Here is an 18,844-nt window from a genome sequence, read left to right on the forward strand (position 1 = left end):
ATGGAAAACGAGACGAGAAAAGTGACTTATAAGCTATTGTGGGGTTTTGCATGTGATGTATACCACTGAATTTTGGTTGACTTTGACAAAAGCTTTGTTCTGAGCTTGGTGTCTTTATCATTGTCAACCAACAGGCGGCTGTGATTTGTTCGTTGACGCAACGCCACAATAGGCGAAATAGTCTTAATTAAATATGTTCTTTCTTTTGTCTAAAACTATATTAAAATCTAAAAAATTATTTAGCTTAATTATCAATAATTGTTGAACGTTTCTATTATATGACCAATATATTATATATGTTTAAAACCCATGGGAAAGCGATGCTCAATATCAAAATGTAGACAGTCACTGTTCGCAAAGACAAAAGCTTAGAATGAAGTGCAACGTGGAAAATATCACAAACACCAACTCACTACATCAGCTTTTAAAGTTAAGATATACTCTACCATGGCGCTAAAATATTCACGCGCTTGATGTTTGTTTTAAATTTTAGATACCATGTGTATCAACATCGATAAGCCTTCGTAACCAATCGATAATGAATCGTTTTACATTAATTTATTCGCTATAAGCTTGAGGTGGTTATCGTCGTAAATATAATTTTTAAAAACCACCTTTAAAAAATATATGTACTTTAAGGCAATGTTATCGTCTTTCATAATACAATCGAACGGGAAAATTAGGTAAAAAATTATTGTAGCGTTTTACTACGTGACGCGCAAATCACTGAAAAATACTGTTAATAAAGTGGGCTGCCTGTGGTTGCTTTTCCCGCCATTTTTTCCAATCAAGTGATGGACAGTTTCTCCAATAACAAACTTAAATTCTAGTAAAAAATCCTTATTTTTAAATATCCTATCACAATTTGGCTTGAAGATTTGTATACTTCCATATGATGTCTGGACCGCCTTTGTTTTTAAAAAACATTTGCATTTTAAAGACAAAGAGTTGACCTTTTGGTCATGTTTACTACACATCGCAGGACAACTTTTAAAACACGACGTAATATTACTTATCCAGGAAGTAAAACAGCAGTTGGAGATAACAGGGGGTTTGGAGAAATCTAGAAAATTAAATAATTGAGAGAAATATCAGAGAGAGAGAGCACAAAGTCAATGGTTTCTTGGTGGAAAGACTTATTTCGAAGGTGAATTCCTTGACAATTGTTTAATTTAAGCTTATTACCATATAGCGCTGTTATAAGTTAATGCCTTGTACTACTTTAGAATCATAAAAGCCGTAAAATCAAAGTTAATTGCCCTTAAATTACCTTGTTCAAACGCAATTTAGGTGCCTTGATGGTTAGATGGAAGATGTTATTTTTGTTGGAATAAAAATAATAATAAGCTTATGTTTGTAATAAGCTTATATTGAAGACAGATCGAATGACAGTTCAGTTCCTTTGCAGTCCAAGAAAAGCTACTGAAAATAAAATTCTAAAGCTTTGTGCTTTGAACACCTCATAAAGTAAAGCCTTACAGGCCATGTGAATGCGTTTTTAATGGTATTTTTTACATAAATGTGTAAATTTAGTGTCATATTAAAAAGTCAGAGTTATTAAATTGCGATAAAACTTGAATGTAACTTTCCGAATTTACCTCTCTCTTAAGATCATTCATGTTCTTCTAAACCAAGAAAGTTTAGTTTAGTCGCCATGGAGTATGTTTTTAAATGTTTTTTTAATGTCTCTTGTTTATTTGTTCTTTTGTCTTTGAAAAACTGAAAAACATCCTGACGATTGATTCAAAATTCGAAAACTAATAAAGTTCTTCTCCCTAATTGTTACGTTTTTCTTTTGTTTAAAGGTAACGTGATGTTTTGTCCTGGTGCACGAAAAACAACTTTTTTTCTACTTTTTGCAGGTGAGTTTGCAATTTGTATAAACATAGCTACGTGTTATTAAACTCAAAAGTTATTACAATTACAAATTTTGAATAGTATTTTGTTTCAATTCAGACAGTCAAGTAGGCATGACTGTGAAGATGTCAGAATAATATAAATTATCATTATATATTATATATGATCATTATTATTATAAATGATAAGAGAACAGTCAAAATATTCATCACCTGGGGCTTATAGTGAGGTTGCTTAATGCAAAGATTGTTACAATATAGAAGAAAGCACCAAAATTGCTACAGAGTTCCCTTATGTCATTTGAAACAAACACATGAGGGGTGCCGGTGATTTCCATATCAGGGTGGCAAATGTGTCTTGGATTGAGAGGACTGGGTCATATGTGCATGTGACAAATTGACCTTAAGCTACCTCGCTATCAGAGGATTTAGGGGGATCGCATGGTTTTTAGACAACTGGAGGGGGATCATCTATATATTGACAACTATATATTGCCACCTTCCTCCCTTCTGCCCCATTCCTCCCTTCTGCCCTTCCCTCCTCTCCCCCTCCCCCACCCACCACATACTCCTCTCAAATACCTAATTTTCCTTTTTCTATTTCTTTTCTTTCCAGTTTTGTTTTGTACTGCAGCAAGTACCCAACAACTTAATAAACCTTTCATAATATTTTCTAACACTGTGGATATCCGTCGCATTAATCTTGACGGCACAGGATATCAATACCTCGTCAGAGGACTTTCAAATGTCGTTGGCTTAGACTTTGATATCAAGACAAGAACAATTTATTGGTCAGATATCAAAGCTAAAAAGATCCAAAGAGTCCATATTGATCAAGGTCTAAGTCCTAAGAATATAGAAGACTTTGTTACATCAGATCTGGGAGTGCCTGAAGACCTAGCTCTTGACTGGTTGGGTAGAAAACTATATTGGACTGACACAGGAAGGGCTACTATCAATGTTATTAAGCTGGATGGTACCGAACGCAGGGCACTTATAGCTCTACCTGAGGAAAAACCTAGAGCTTTGGTGGTTGATCCAGTTGATAATAGACTATACTGGACAGACTGGGGGAATGATGCTAAAATATCTAGAGCACAAATGAGTGATGGTAGTCATAAAGAAGTGTTGGTCAGCTCAAATCTTGTTTGGCCAAATGGTTTGACGATTGATTATAAGGATAAAGTCCTGTTCTGGGCAGATGCGAATACTGATAAAATAGAAAAGTCTACATTGAGTGGTCAAAAAAGACACACCATCATCGATGGAAGGAAAGTATATCACCCATACTCCTTGACACAGTTCAAAGACAGGCTGTATTGGACAGATTGGCATCAACATACCATTGAACATTGTGATAAGAGTACAGGACAGGATAGAGTTAGTATAAGTGGTGGAATGAGTAGACCATCAGCATTACACATTTATCACCCTGAAAGACAACCAGGGACAGGTTTGTACTTGATTATTGCTATGGCATATTTAAATATTTTCTCTGCAGAATTAATTAGCTTGGAGCAGTATAAATAGACCCCTTGCATGTGAAAAAAATATGATCCATAGTCACACTTTCCCATAATCACACAGAACTACCTTCTTCCATTCTCATCCATTACATAGCCTGCGTAGCGGCCCAAATTGGGGGAGGGGGAGGGGAAGGGGTGGAACCTTCAAATTTCCCTGCTAGCAGAGTCTCTCCTCTTTCTCTCCCTTCTTTTAGGCGGGGAGGAAGGAGACGATGTAGAGCGTTTCCTTTGATACACCGCCGTCCACAATCATGGACGAACGAAACCAGTTTTAAAACCGATTTTCAACTGGGTACATGTAGTGCGCATGAGCAAATGTAACATACCGTGGCGCCAAACGTTGTTTGACGAGAGCGGCTGTCAAAATCATGACAGCGTTGCCAAATTACGCCACGCAGGCGCGACAAGTATAACGTCCTACATCGGCCGAGTCTTTATTTCTCACTCCGCCAAAACAAAAGGAAAATAGGCTCTGCTAGCAGGGAATTCGAAGGTTCCACCTCTCTTTATACTGTGTTTCAGATCCCAACCAGTGTCTCGTTAATAATGGCGGATGTAGTCACAAGTGTCAAGATATGATTGGTGGATACAGGTGTCTTTGCCGACAAGGATTTGAACTAGGAGTTGATCTACAGAATTGTCAAGGTTAGTTGAAACAAGTCAAACAATTTTTTACTTTGAAGGAAGTAACAATCGCAAACAACAAGCATCAGAATCGTAATATTGATCCATACCTCTTCCTAACTTAACCGGAAAGAGAATGAGATAGGGGATGCGACAGATAGACACTTCGGCACTCTCTGAAACCCGGGGAATCTAGGTACTTTCCTCCTCTTTCGTTGCCTTCCCAACTACACCCCCTGGTTCTCGTAGGATGAGACATAATTGGTCAGGATGATTTTGACTTGTGTTTTTCCTATTATTTCAGACATCAACGAATGTAGTTATAACCGCGGTGGCTGTTCTCAAGTCTGCGTCAACACCATCGGTTCATACAACTGTTCCTGTCTTGGTGGATATACTTTGAATCCTGACGAAAAAACTTGTAATGGTGAGAAACCAGTGAAGATAAAAGCGCGCACATTTTGCATAATTCATAATTCTGATTTTGGCCTTCGGTCCAGCATTAAAATCTTATAGATGCCCTGCTTTTTAAAGTGCCCGTGAAATTCCCCATACCTCCTGGCAAGCTGTTCGATGCGCGCTAGATCACCGGTCTCCGCGCGTTAATTCCCCGCGCGTAAATTCCCCGCCCGGTCACGGTATCGGGGGGCATAACATTCAAGCGATAACAAAAAATTGTTGCGCAAAAAGATGCGTGAAGACGTATGGAGCTTATAATTTATTGTATTTTTCTTTCTTGGCTTCAGATGCAGACGAATGCAGGATCAATAATGGTGGCTGTCAATTCAAATGTACAAATACAGAATCATCCTACGTCTGTTCGTGTCGGTCAGGTTACACTGTGTCAGCTGACAAGCACACGTGTGTTGATATTGATGAATGTAGTCATAGCAACCACACCTGTCCTGGTAAGGGGGGAAATCAAGACTCTCTAATAGTCCTTCGCTGCGCTTTGCAATATTTGATATAATTTATGCTTTGTCCAAGCTCCGAGCGGCAGATTAGTACCTAGTTTCCCATTTGTTTTTCTTTCAAGGGCGATAGACCTCTTTAGGCTTGGGCGTAATGTTTTCCCGATTCAGACCACGTGTCATTCCTTTGAGAATAAGATACCCAGCCGTTACACAAAAAAAAAAAAACACTCTAGGAAATGACAAAGGTCTGAAATGGGCAAAACTTTATGCCCAAACCAAAGAGGTATAATCCGTTGACAGTGATTTGTGGCGTTTGCCTTGCCGCGGATTCACCCATGAAATCTGAGTCATGAAATCTGCTCCATTGATTGTCCGTCTGCATCTACACAACCTTTTCATCTACTATCATCAATAGACCATTTTCGAGTTCCTAAGTAGCGCTGTGTTTTTTGATTACAGAATCAATTACTCAGGGTTAGCCTCGAATCAGTGTCTAAATATTCACTAATACCAACGGTACAGTAAAGAATGCACAACTTCCACAATATAAACCCTTTAAATTCCACAGACCTTCTCTGGAACACAAATCGAAGCTAACCCTGAGCAACAGAGAACTTGAAATTATGAAATTGCACGAATCTATGAAATGGGAAGCCATTGTTTTTCTTTTCCTATCAGAATACTGTGAGAACACCGTGGGATCCTACAGATGTGTCTGTTCATCAGGACTGGTTTATAATCCTATCACTAACACCTGTGACGACATCAACGAGTGTCTGAATAACTCTCTCAATACCTGTCACCAGACATGTATTAACATCCTTGGCTCGTTTCACTGTGACTGCAGTACTGGTTACCTCTTGTCCAATGACAGAAAGAGTTGCTATGACGTAGACGAGTGCAACCAATCACGTGACGCCTGTCAACATTTGTGCATGAATACCCAGGGGTCTTACATGTGTGCTTGTAAACCAGGCTACCAGCTTGCAACTAACCGGGAACGGTGTGACACAATAAGCTGCGGGAATCCCGCGAGTCCTCAAGGGATCGTCGTAACGTGTGATGGAACAGTTGAGCAATATAGGTATGTTAGCGTTGTATTGAAGAATACAAAAATGGCATCTTATTAATGATAGTCCCCTTCACAGTTCCTTGCGCCATCTTGAAAGGTAGCTGTGCCTTTGCATCGAAGCGAGACAAACGGTGAGCTAGCAATAATATATAGAGATGTGAATAATCGTCCAAAGTGTTAAAAAAGGTCTTTATCATTGCAAGCTCACCATTGATCTCGCTTTGATGCAAAGGTACGGCTACCTTTCAAGATGGCGCAGGGAGTTGTGAAGGGCACTTGTATATATCTAATAAATTTGTACTGCGGTCCCTCGCAGTACACGATACTATATCCAAAAGTTGATAAAAATTGAATATTTTTTTCAAATATCAGATACAACCATTCCTGTACATTAACATGTACTAAAGGTTATCTCATTGGTCCGAACACCATCATCTGTCAATCATCTGGAGTATGGACTGTTATAAGGGCTCAGTGTGTACCTCAAATCCCTGGCCGTAACAGCCCTCCTCATTCTATCATCCTCTCCTCGCACTTCATCCCCGAAAACACAGCAATAAACGAAATCATAGGTCGACTGACTACCATCGACAGCGATGAAGACCAGACCTTTACTTACTCCATGGTAGAAGGCGCTCATGGTTTGTTTGGAGTCGATAATTCTCGTGGGTCTCTTGTGGTAGCTGGGTATTTGGACTACGAGAGGAAATCCCGGTATGATATCCGAGTTATGAGCACCGACAGTGGAACACCCCCGTTATCGTATACACAGAATCTGACGGTGCACGTACTGGACGTCAATGAAGCCCCGAGTAAGTATATAGGGTTGGTTACCCAGACTGCTCTTGGCCAAGCCTTTTGTTACCCAGACCCCTATTGAAAAAGACCTTAGGAAAAAGAAAAAAGGCCTGTGAGAAATGTTAGTCAGTTTACACTAGAGAAAAACGTTTGCGCATGCGTACCTTTTAAAGAGTTTTCTAAGAATTTCAAAAAGTTTAAGTAAGAGAATAAATGTTCGTTTTCTCCGTGAGACCAAGATACTGTATTGATAAAGACAATGAGAAAGAATGAGTCTCAAGTTTCAAGCGTTGACACCAGGTTTTGGCATTTTGTTAAGTCCATTTGTCAGGCATGTTTGAAAGTCACATTTACATATTTTTACAATAGCACGAAGATGTTTCGACTAACTTGCATACGGACTAAGAGCATGCGTAGACGGCTTTCACTCGTGTCAATCGATTTAGTAATAACCAATAGAGTCTTTGCACCATCACGTGATGGCAGCCATGACAGGAGGCGGGAACAATTGAATCTAGTCTAATCTGATTTACATGAGAAAGAATTCAGTTTTCCAGCTGAGAACTACTCTATTGTTGTGCCTCCTGTCATGACCGCCATCATGTGATGGTGCAAAGCCTCTATATCTTATTTTTTCAAATTCTAGGTCCACCAATCATTGACCGGTTGAGTGTGTACGAAAATGTATCGATTGGTTATACCGTAGGAGTAATTAATTCATCGGATGCTGATGTGGATAGTCACCTGACCTTCTCGTTACTCACTGATGCACAAGGTTTGTTTCGAATCAATTGCAACACCCTTCTGGTTAATGGTCGTTTAGATTATGAAAGACAGTCAGAGTACATAGTTACAATTCAAGTTCGCGACAATGGGTTTCCGAGCTTATCTGCCACGTCGACGTATAACATTACAGTACTAGACTCAAATGAACCTCCTAAAGGGGTCATTTTACACGGGGGCTGGATTAAGGAGTATGTAAATGGCCCCGAAGGAACACAAAATGGATCCTTTGTTGGAAACCTGTCAACCATTGACGAAGATGCATTTGATAGTCATTACTATGAAGTCATTGAGCCTATTCCTTCTCCCTTCGCTGTCGTCGGATCTTCGTTGGTTGTTGCTAACGCTGGTCTCTTAGACTATGAAAGCCAGAACCAAATACCTGTGAACATTCTTTCCACAGATAAGGGAGGGGCAACCGTCACATCCAGAATTGTAGTTCGTTTGTCAGACGTTAACGAAAGACCAACAGCCATTCTTCTATCAGCGGCTACTTTCACTGAGCATGCGCAAATAGGTACTGTCATTGGCACGCTGAGCGCACGTGACCCAGACCGACTGGGTAACCACACCTTTATCATCCTGACGTCAAACCCAGGAAACTCCTTCCGGGTCATTGGCGACCAGCTTGTTTTGAATAAAGACATTGACTTTGAAACTACCCATCATCCTCTCCGTGTTGTTCTTCGGGTGACGGACAATGGGGGATTGAGTCATGATGAAGAGTTCAATGTCACTATTCTCGATAAGAATGAACCGCCTCAAGCAATAAAACTCACAGCATACGCCTCTTGCTCAGCAGGAGGACAAGTCTGTGTCCCTGAGAACAAAATCATTGGTTATCACATCGCTCGTATCAGCGTTCAAGATCCAGATAGAGGAGACGTACCTTCTTGTGAAGTCGTTAGCGGAGACTTGATCGGTGTTAATAAAGGAATATTAGTAACGAAAGGCAAGATAAACTATGAAGCACTTGCTCCTACACATAACATAAGTGTAGGGTTACAGTGTAGGGATAGAGGTGGACTAAGTATTGAGGAGGCTTTTAATGTTACTGTTACAGACGCCAATGACCCTCCGTCGAACGTCTACATATCTCATTACATTATCAGCTCCAATGCACCTGTTGGAAGTCTTGTTGGTACGTTATATATAGAGGATGAAGATTCTGGGGATTCTCACACTTGCTACTTACTCAACAGTGATCGCAGCCCTTTTGAGATTCATGGGCTTCAAGTGCGCACACGCGAAGTTCTAACCAACGCCACGCATGCGCGCCAGCTTATTCAAGTTTGGTGCCAGGATTCCAATGTGGCTGGGTCTCCGAAGGATATCTACATCGACGTCAAAAACATCGACATGTCAGGAGTCATCAACATAACCCTGGACTCAAATAAGATCGCTGAAAATAAACCCGCGGGCTCATTGGTCGGTCACGTGTTTGCTTGGTCACATGACCCGGCCGAGTCTTTCTCGTTCCAGTTAGATATAAATGATGATTCTGCATTCGCACTGACCAGAGGTAACAGTGATCTTGTGACGACTAGGAGCTTGGACTACGAAAAGCGAGCGAACTACACGGTTGTCATTCGTGTCTATGGCAACAGCGGAAAAACAAACTTTGAAAAGTTTATTATTGAGGCAAGTATGGAATTAATAATGTAGGCATTTAATTAACTGGCATTCGTGGCTTTTTTACGCAGTACTTTAGTTTCCTTATTCAATCGTTGTATTCGACAAACCCAAACAGTCCCCACTAGTAACCACTGGTCAAGGGTTTTCTCCGGGTTCTCCGGTTTCCTCCCTCCGTAAAAAGCATCATGTGAGTTGAGTGTTGTATGTTGTAACTATAGAATATAGTGTTAATGCGTGTGGAGGGAACGTCACGGAAGAGCCCCGAACGGGGAGTGATGGGTGTAAAATATAATTCAATATAATTATTATCAGTTTGTTTTGTCATTTTGTCGTCGCAGATCATCGATGTTTACGAACCTCCAGACCACCTTGTTCTCCATCATAATTCTGTAAGTGAAAATATCGCTGGGGCGTTAGTCGGTATTGTAACCCTAAAGGACTCGTTCACCATGAACCATGCTGTGATAGTCAGCCTTGTTTCAGACCCTACCGATGCCTTCCAGGTCAGTAATAGTAATAGTAAAGATTAGTATATGTAATAGGACTCCATGCTAAGAAATAATTGGACGAGAAAGATTCCGAGGACTGACAAAATTGGATGAGGCCGGAGGAATTTTTCGAGTCTAATTATTTCTTGATTGGAGAGCATAAAATCCCATTACCTATTAATTATATAGCTGGCTAACTAATCCCATATAAGCAAGACCTGTCCAATTAAGAAAATAATTGGACAGTTACCTATATGGGATTAATGAGAAGCGGTATAATTAGAGATATAATTTTATAGTTTCGCGCGCTGTGATTGGTCGAGCGACGAGTGATTATGAGATGAGGTTTGACAAAGTCAACCACAGCGGCAGTGATAGCAAAACGTTTTTCTTTTTATCCTGAATTTTGTCTTTTCTCTGATATTCAAGTTTACATTATGCTAAAAAAATTATTCACCTCAGGCGGAGTGAATATGGTGAACAATATTCAACAATTATTCGCCGAGGGCGAAGTGATTATCAGGGAATATTTACCTAGACGTAAGTAATTTTGTCTTTTCTCTGATATTCAAGTTTACATTATGCTAAAAAAATTATTCACCTAAGGCGGAGTGAATATGGTGAACAATATTCAACAATTATTCGCCGAGGGCGAAGTGATTATCAGGGAATATTTACCTAGACGTAAGTCTTCGAGCGGCGAGGTAAATATTCACCGATATTCACTGAGCCTGAGGTGAATATAATAGTTTTAGTATTTTCAACACAAGTGAATTTGATAAATAACGGAGAAAAAGTTTTTTCCCAATTCTATTTATCTCTGCAAGCGGCACACATCAACAAACAAGCGTGCGCCTTCACTGTCATATTCACCTGTAGGTGAATATAACAGCATAAGACGTAAATTGTGACCAATAAGCTTGCCGGATTTGTTGTATTTACTTGTTTAAAAATACTAGAGTACAAACACTATAAGTGCGTAACATGAATAGCACTAAATACTGCTAAATTATGCTAATCCTATTGTTTTCTATTGTTTAATTAGCACTATTTACTACTAAATAGTGCAAAGTGTTGCACACTTTTAGTGTTTGTACTCTAATAACCTATATTTGCTTAATTTTTAAATACGACCCCGTAGACCGGTGTCGTTAGTGTATTACCTTGCTTGATTCTCGCATACCGATGATTTGGCCGAACAAGAGATGTCACACGAGTATATCGGAAATATTTATTGTGTTCATAATGTGAGATTTATTTTCGTCCAGATAAAGCCATCTGTAGCTCCCTACACATGGAAAATCACAACTAAAACACCGCTGGATTATGAAAAGGCTCAAAGCCACGTGATAACTCTCAACATCCGGGATACCAGAACCAATTCATCCACCAACCAATCATTAATCATCTACGTCACGAACGTCAACGAAGCACCGACAGCAATAGAAATCAATGGTACTCGCGCTTTTGAGAATTCAATTCCTGGGACGCTGGTTGGCTCTATCAAAGTCGAAGACCCGGATGAAGCCGTTGTTGCTCAGCGGTTTAGCTGTGAATTACGTAATGATGCTAGTGGTCGGTTTGAGATACGTGGACTCAACATAGTGGTGGGGAAGTCCCGTGTGTTGGACTATGAGGACGCTTTGGGGCCGAAGTGTTTGATCGACGTTGAATGCCAGGATCAAGATGAAGAAGCTATTAATAAACAGTTTATCATTAATATTGTGAATGTCAACGAACCACCGACGAGGATATACTCAATAAGTGACAGGTTTGAGGTGGGTTCCAAGTTTGTTGCTTTATAATATACCTTATTTTATTTTATTTAGCTTCGCCATAAACTACTACAAACATACAGTAATGAAGTATTAAAAAAACGTTTACACACACAACATGCACACAATGGCTGGGAAACCACTACAGCATATGCCAATTACAGATACCTTTTGTTTCCTCACTGAATCCGTTTTGGAAGAAGTTGATTTTTTTTCGACGAAGTGAGAGAACGTGCAGAAAAACACTCTTTTCGCGTATTATTCATAGGCTCCAGAAAACCAAAGCCCTGGATATCTCGTTGCTACGTTAGCCACCTTGGACCCGGACAAACAGGATTCATTCACGTACTCTTTACACCATGAGAACTCTTCCACAGTCCCTTTCCGACTACACGGTAACCAACTCATCACCACAACGAGGCTCAACTATGAGTCACGTGATCATTATGACATTAATGTCACGAGTAAGGACAGCGGTAACCTCAGCGTTACTCAGCGTTTAACAGTTGCTGTGGTCGATACTAATGACCCACCAACTGATATTGTTCTCCCTCGAGGAGTCTTCGTTACTGAGAATCAAAAGGTCAGTAAAGTATTATTCTTTGAAGGAGTTTAAATTTTAAAAATACTCCCTGGGCAGAGTGGTCACAGGGATGTAGCAGCGTAGTATCTACTGAATGGGAAGGGGTGGGAGGCTAAAATTAATGGTTGGCGAACATCTTGAATTCGGGTAAGGTTCCTCACCAATCTATGCTTTTTGAATTTTCTACGTGTTTACCCATTCGGCATCTTATAATTCAAGATGACCGCCGTATCAGTAAAAGGGTCTGTTGTAAAACTGCGGTGTTTTTAGATGCATAGTTTATCGTTTTATTTGCAAGGGAATGCAGACATTTCTGGCTCTGATCGTTCTACCCTAATCTAGCGTAACAAGCCTTTTGAAATTTTAGTTAACAGAAAGGTAATTTGAAACATCTTAGTCCTCAATTAATTGGGTAAAGGGAGAGAGAGGTGTTTCGATCGCCAAGTATCGCAGGCTGTGAAAACTGTCTAAGGCAGAACGAGACTCACTTTTCGAGTTTCATGCTTTTCAAATATAGAGACAAGAACATGGCAGCGAAGTTGGTGTGGTATAAACGAAGGACGTTAATGAGCAATCTTTTGTTCAATACTACCAACATGGTGGCAATGACAATGAAAGCGAAGAATGAAGTATTTTCTTGTCACCTTTCAGGTCGATACTATCGTAGGAGAGCTGAGTACTCTAGATGAAGATCAAGAACAGACACATGTTTATACCATTCTTACTCAAACTCCTGGTGGGGTACTCGGCATAAAACACACCAACAAACTCTATATACAAGACAACGGTCAGCTAGATTACGAATCAGTGAGGGCTATCAAAATAACTATATCTAGCACAGATAATGGCACGCCTAATCAATTGACGAAAGCTGTTGCCATGGTGATACCAATCAAGGACGTGAACGAGCCTCCTTATGACGTTGAGCTCAGCCGACAAATCGTGTACGAAAATTCGACCATGGGTGCCTATATTGGTGATGTCGTCGTTAAGGACCCCGATACTTTTCCGCAATCCTTTTCGTACTTACTAATCGATGACGCAGAAGCTCGTTTTATGATCCAAAAAAATAATTCAAAAATTCATCTCCTCACTTCAAGAAATGGTATTCCATTGGACTACGAAACGCAGAAAGAACACAGGATCGTCATCAAATGCACCGACGGGGGAATGTCTTGGTACCAGAAACAGTTTGTTATCAAAGTCTTAGACTCGAATGACAAGCCCACCAACATAATATACACTGATTCACAAGGGGATACGACTATGGACCCGCACCCTCCTAACAGAACCACCCAGCTGATCAGCACACCAGTAGTGACCGTTAACGAGACGGCTGAAGTCGGTGTTACAATAGTAACATACGTCACAATCAAAGATGAGGATAATACAAACAACCCCGCTCAACTGCAGACGCATAAGTGCGTGTTGATAAGTGAGGAGGAAGCAAAGTTGTTTGCTGTTGTTAGTGCGCATGATCCGTCTACTCGTCACAAGCGATCGGCTGCCAAAACGAATCAGATACCAAAAGAATTCATGATCCGTCCCGGAACAAACTCCATTCTTGTGCGAAAGGTTTTAAACTATGAGGCCCGCGCTGTGTTTACTCTGTTTCTTAAATTTACAGACAGCGGTCTACCGCCGCTATCAATTGTTTCTTCGTTGCGCGTCCAAGTCCTTGATGTTCCTGAACCCCCAACAGATTTACATCTAACCCCGTCATCTCTTGGAGAAAACTCACCTGACGGGACCCTACTGGGGAACATTTCTGTAACAGACGCGGACGTGCCGAGCACTGGGTATGTGTACGAGATAACGTCCCATGGGGTACCCTTCATGGTAGTCAGGGATCAAGTAATTGTCTCACGTGCACCATTAGACCACGAGACAACACCAATCATTACTGTTCAAATAACTGTACGTGAAGTAGTCTCTTCGCTCTCCTTTACCAAGAACGTCCATGTGAATATCACAGATATTAACGAAGCACCCACGAGAATCACTCTCAACGGCAGCAAAACAGCGGTATCTCTCGAAGAGGACTCACCCGTTGGTCATCTCATTGGGTACATAATTGTAGATGACCCTGACAGATATGATTCTCATCTATTATCAATAGGTAGCCCAAACAGCAGTCATTTTCGTATCCATGACAGCAAGCTTTATGTTGGGTCTCAGCTGAATGCCTGGTTTATCAACCGCTACTCCCTATATATCCGCGCGATTGATCGTGGGGGACTAAGTACGACTGGCGTAATTACTGTATTGGTTCAAGAAGTAGATATGTGTTCCAATGGTAGAAATAACTGCAGCGCGTTTGCCATGTGTCTACGAGCTGGACCAGGACAAGCGAAATGCTCTTGTAAACTCGGTTTTAAGGGCGACGGTTATTCTTGCGTCGATATCGATTACTGTGAGTCTGACCCATGTCATTTGGATAACACCATCGGGCCTTGCGAAGATGGATTCGGAGGATACAAGAATTACAGCTGCCCCTGTAAGACAGGGTGGTCGCCCCCGAATTGTGACGTCATGGTAAACCATTGTCGAACTAAGCCATGTTCTGAGAGCGGTACTTTGAGATGTGAATCTCATGTTAATGGTTACAATTGTCTCTGTAAAGAGGGATTTACTGGCTCACGTTGTGAGACTAATATTAGTCATTGTTCAGAACACAGCTGTCTTCATGGCGGAGCATGCGTAGAAAAGAGGGATGGATTCATTTGTCTGTGCAAGGAACCTTTCACTGGAGTCAACTGTGACACAAATCGTTCAATTTGTCGGAACGACCCGCACATTTGTCCGCGAAACGGGACATGTATCCCGTACTCCGAGAACAGCACGACGAAGTATTGGTGTAGCTGTAATCCCCCTTGGAGCGGGGACTGTGCGGGATGTGTACCGGGGTACGGTGGAGATGATTGTAAGCCGTGTCGATATCCATGGACAGGCGAAAACTGTGAACAAGATTGGAGAAACTGTAAAGAGGACACATGTCAAAATGGTGGAACATGTATTCCACTGAAGGGAAAAGATTTCCTTTGTGTTTGTAGTTCTAACTTCACTGGGGAAAACTGCGAGGCTAAACTGCTCACGACGGAGAACTCATCGGAGGGTTCTAATAATAGCCGTACTAAAGATACGACGATATATGCCTTGATTTCGATTTGTGTTCTGCTTTTGTTGGTTTTAGTGATATCTCTTGTAGCGTGGTTGTGGAGGAAGCATAGCAAGACCAGGTCGAATCACGGGAGAATTGTATTAACTCCAAAAGAGACGAAAGATGTTAGCCCGCCATTTGAAGACATGATGAATACCAACAAATACCAGTTTAGTAACCCAACCTTCATACCTGACCCTCCATCACAGGATAACATTTTACGTGAAATATCTCAAGAAGTTCCAGTAAAACTTCAAGATAATAATGAAGAAAATACGAGATTGTCATACAGTACTATCGACTTCAAGACTTCAAGTCCAGTGGCTACTAAGATATTTGACAATCCTCTGTACGAATCTGCCGACCAAGTGATCAGAAAAGAACTCGAAAGCAATTCATTGAATCCTCTGTATGAATCTGTGGACCAGGTAGAGAGTAATCATGGTAAACTAGTATTAAATCCGATATATGTCTCGGCAGGAGAACAAGCGATTGAAGTAACGAATAAGCGACTATGGAGAGAAGACAGATTTTCACAATGTTAGAGGTTTTTTTCTCAGAACCGTGATCAAATTAACAAATAGGCATCAGTTTTTTATGTGTCTGTAATCTTATTGACGATAAATTGCATCATCAGATTGTCAAAGTAGTGTGGATTCACGAGGCGTAGTCGCTCGTTGACGACAGCTTTATCTGTCTGTCCTCTTAATGATGATAAAAAATAACCAATCAGCGCGCGAGAAATCTGTTAGTTATTGTAAAATAGTTAGTATACTATAGAGGTTAGTAGATATTAGGTGCTTACCATTTACCAGGAAAAACCGGAAATTCTGCTTGCAAAATGAAAGGTATGCATCATTCCCGATAAGAAAGTCCCCGAAAACTCGGGCCTTCGATTGAAGTCAACCACTTTTCCCGCTCTTTTCGGTTCTTCCGGTAGACGCGTGTACCAGATTTCGAAAGTCAAAGTTTCCCGCTCTTTTCTTACTATTGGCGAATGAATTTCCAACCGGATGGATTGGTTTAAATGGTAAGTACTCCTTATTTCCATTGTTTTTTATTTGACTATTTTGTAGGAAATCACTCTAAATTTAGACGGACGATCATAAGGATTTTCTATAAGGATTCAGACCGTGAAATACTTAGTAGACTGATAGAGAATGGTAGATTTTATTTCCATTGTTTTCTCTTGTGTCTATTTGACCATTATACAGAACAACTAGAAACTGTTTATAATAATAATAATAAATCTTTATATATTCTCACTAAATATGATAGCACACAAGTGCTAGTTTGTGCGAGCTAAAAAATAAATAGCTATGATAAAAATATTAAAAAAAGAAAAAGATACACAATAGTAAAAATATAAAGATATGTAAATACAAGTAAAATGTATTAATAAATGAAAAGTCACTGGATACTAGCAAGATCAATTTTTGAAATTTAGTTTCTGACAGAACTAAGCTTATTAGATGTTTTTATATTATCCATCAGAGAGTTCCATAATTTAGGCCCTAAGTATGTTGTTGTATTAATTTTAGGAATAGTTAAAATATGAGACCCCCTAAGATTGTGAGGTGTCCCGGGGGAGGGGGGGGGGGGGGTATGTGCCGCCCTATAGGGTATGGTTTTTCGGCTTTTGGGCCTGGGGTAGGATATCATTTTTGGACATTTTGTCTGGGATAGGGTATTATCTTAGTCTGGGATAGGGTTAACGATTTGGTCGTTTTTGTCTGGCGAATAGGCTACGCTTTCTGCCGACCAAAAACAATAAAAATGTTAGTAAATATTGATTGCAATCGATTGTAAAACCGTATTTTCCGTCTTTTAGTCTGGGATAGGGTGTACGATTCTTAGTTTTGGTATAGGGTAGGGTATGTAAAACCAAAATTTTAGGTCTGGGATAGGGTCAGGGTTTTGAGGTCCTGGCGGCACACCCCTACCCAAGTTGGGGTGGTAGTACCCCCCCGGGTGAGGTGTAACACGTAATGAAAATGAATCATTGATACATGATGAAGCTAGATCATTCAATGCTTTAAAAACTAAAATTGTAATATTTTGGAGTCTGCGATTATATAATATTGTCTTGTTGGCCTTGTTTAATAGAGAGTGATAATCACTATCCCTATCTTGATAAATACTTCTTAATGCTCTTTCATTTCGTGTTTCTAGTTTGTCGGAGTCACTTTTTAAACAAAAGTGCCACACAGATGAATTGTATAACTTGATCTTAGTATCAAGAGAAATAAGGCGTTTGAATCTTTTTAAAGACACTAATTTGTCTACTAATTTTGCGACAAAGGCCAGCAATATGTTCATGAAAATTTAGTGAATTGTCAATAGTAACTCCAAGTAATTTAATACTGTTCTTTTGTTGAAGTTCTTGATTGGCGACTTTAAACTTGAAGTCGACAGAGGATCGACCAGGAGCCAGACCAAAGCTTTGAAACTTGTCTGGATTGACCTTAAAGGGAATCCTTGAAAAATCATTCAAGTGATTCTTGCAGGCCATCATTAATTTCCAACCATTATATTCTTGAATGATGTTTGATATTTTTCAAGACGAACAAATCTGACCCTAAAAGATACGTAGTCAGCCGGGAGTCGGAGCCCCTAAAAGGTAGGCGAGGTCTCATTTTCGATCCTAAAAGGTCCGTCGAGACCCCCTACCCACTTTTCAAGAGAACCCCCCCCCCCCCCCATCTTCCCACCCCGGGCCAAAAACTTTTCAGGTTATTCCCTTACCTTCTGGATTAAAGCTTCCATAGTCACTAGAATCACACATGAAACCATTCAGAACTGAAGGCTAGCACGTGGCACGAGGGAGGGAATAACTGGACCCTAATCCATCAGAGGTTATTCTCTTGCCTTCTGGACTGAAGCTTCAATAGTCACTACAATCACATGAATTAACTATTCAGAACTTAAGGCTAGCACGTGGCATGAGGGAGGGAATAACTGGACCCTAATCCATCAGAGGTTATTCCCTTGCCTTCTGGACTGAAGCTTCAATAGTCACTACAATCACATGAATTAACTATTCAGAACTGAAGGCTAGCACGTGGCATGAGAGAGGGAATAACTGGACCCTAATCCATCAGAGGTTATTCCCTTGCCTTCTGGACTGAAGCTTCCATAGTCACTAGAATCACATATGAAACTATTCAGAACTGAAGGCTAGCACGTGGCATGACTAGGGAGGGAATAACTGGACCCTAATCCATCAGGGGTTATTCCCTTGCCTTCTGGACTGAAGCTTCCATAGTCACTATAGAATCACATGAAACTATTCAGAACTGAAGGCTAGCACGTGGCATGAGAGAGGGAATAACTGGACCCTAATCCATCAGAGGTTATTCTCTTGCCTTCTGGACTGAAGCTTCAATAGTCACTACAATCACATGAAACTATTCAGAACTGAAGGCTAGCACGTGGCATGAGAGAGGGAATAACTGGACCCTAATCCATCAGAGGTTATTCTCTTGCCTTCTGGACTGAAGCTTCCATAGTCACTACAATCACATGAAACTATTCAGAACTTAAGGCTAGCACGTGGCATGAGAGAGGGAATAACTGGACCCTAATCCATCAGAGGTTATTTCCTTGCCTTCTGGACTGAAGCTTCCATAG

General features: G+C 40.6%; 2 protein-coding genes across 2 annotated transcripts; both read left to right on the forward strand.

Annotated features, from left to right (window-relative positions):
- Positions 1-1,041: 1,041 nt before the first annotated feature.
- On the forward strand, positions 1,042-5,846 carry LOC148909680 (low-density lipoprotein receptor-related protein 6-like; the record flags this gene model as incomplete). Its single annotated transcript, XM_089033437.1, has 7 exons — positions 1,042-1,147; positions 1,806-1,862; positions 2,473-3,309; positions 3,905-4,027; positions 4,311-4,433; positions 4,753-4,914; positions 5,599-5,846. Coding segments are annotated over exons 2-7 (1,542 nt in total), but the record flags the coding sequence as incomplete, so codon positions are not given.
- A 24-nt stretch (positions 5,847-5,870) lies between these two features.
- LOC148909681 (protocadherin Fat 2-like) lies at positions 5,871-16,632 on the forward strand. Its single transcript, XM_089032299.1, has 7 exons — positions 5,871-6,004; positions 6,365-6,804; positions 7,437-9,214; positions 9,547-9,711; positions 10,965-11,474; positions 11,740-12,054; positions 12,706-16,632. Exons 1-7 carry the CDS (start codon positions 5,877-5,879, stop codon positions 15,757-15,759), a joined length of 6,390 nt encoding a protein of 2,129 aa, XP_088888425.1. The 5' UTR covers positions 5,871-5,876; the 3' UTR covers positions 15,760-16,632.
- The last annotated feature ends 2,212 nt before the right edge of the window (positions 16,633-18,844 follow it).

The sequence above is a fragment of the Actinia tenebrosa genome, unplaced genomic scaffold (genome assembly GCF_029948245.1).
Source record: "Actinia tenebrosa isolate PJP-AT-01 unplaced genomic scaffold, QUT_ActTen_1.0 PGA_scaffold1__47_contigs__length_23844297, whole genome shotgun sequence".
NCBI lineage: Eukaryota > Metazoa > Cnidaria > Anthozoa > Actiniaria > Actiniidae > Actinia > Actinia tenebrosa.

Coding starts and splice junctions, on each gene's coding strand:
- LOC148909681 (XM_089032299.1), top strand. CDS start 5,877: ATGTGTGCTTGTAAACCAGGCTACCAGCTTGCAACTAACCGGGAACGG. Junction 6,005..6,364: donor GGAACAGTTGAGCAATATAG/GTATGTTAGCGT, acceptor TTCAAATATCAG/ATACAACCATTCCTGTACAT. Junction 6,805..7,436: donor GGACGTCAATGAAGCCCCGA/GTAAGTATATAG, acceptor TTCAAATTCTAG/GTCCACCAATCATTGACCGG.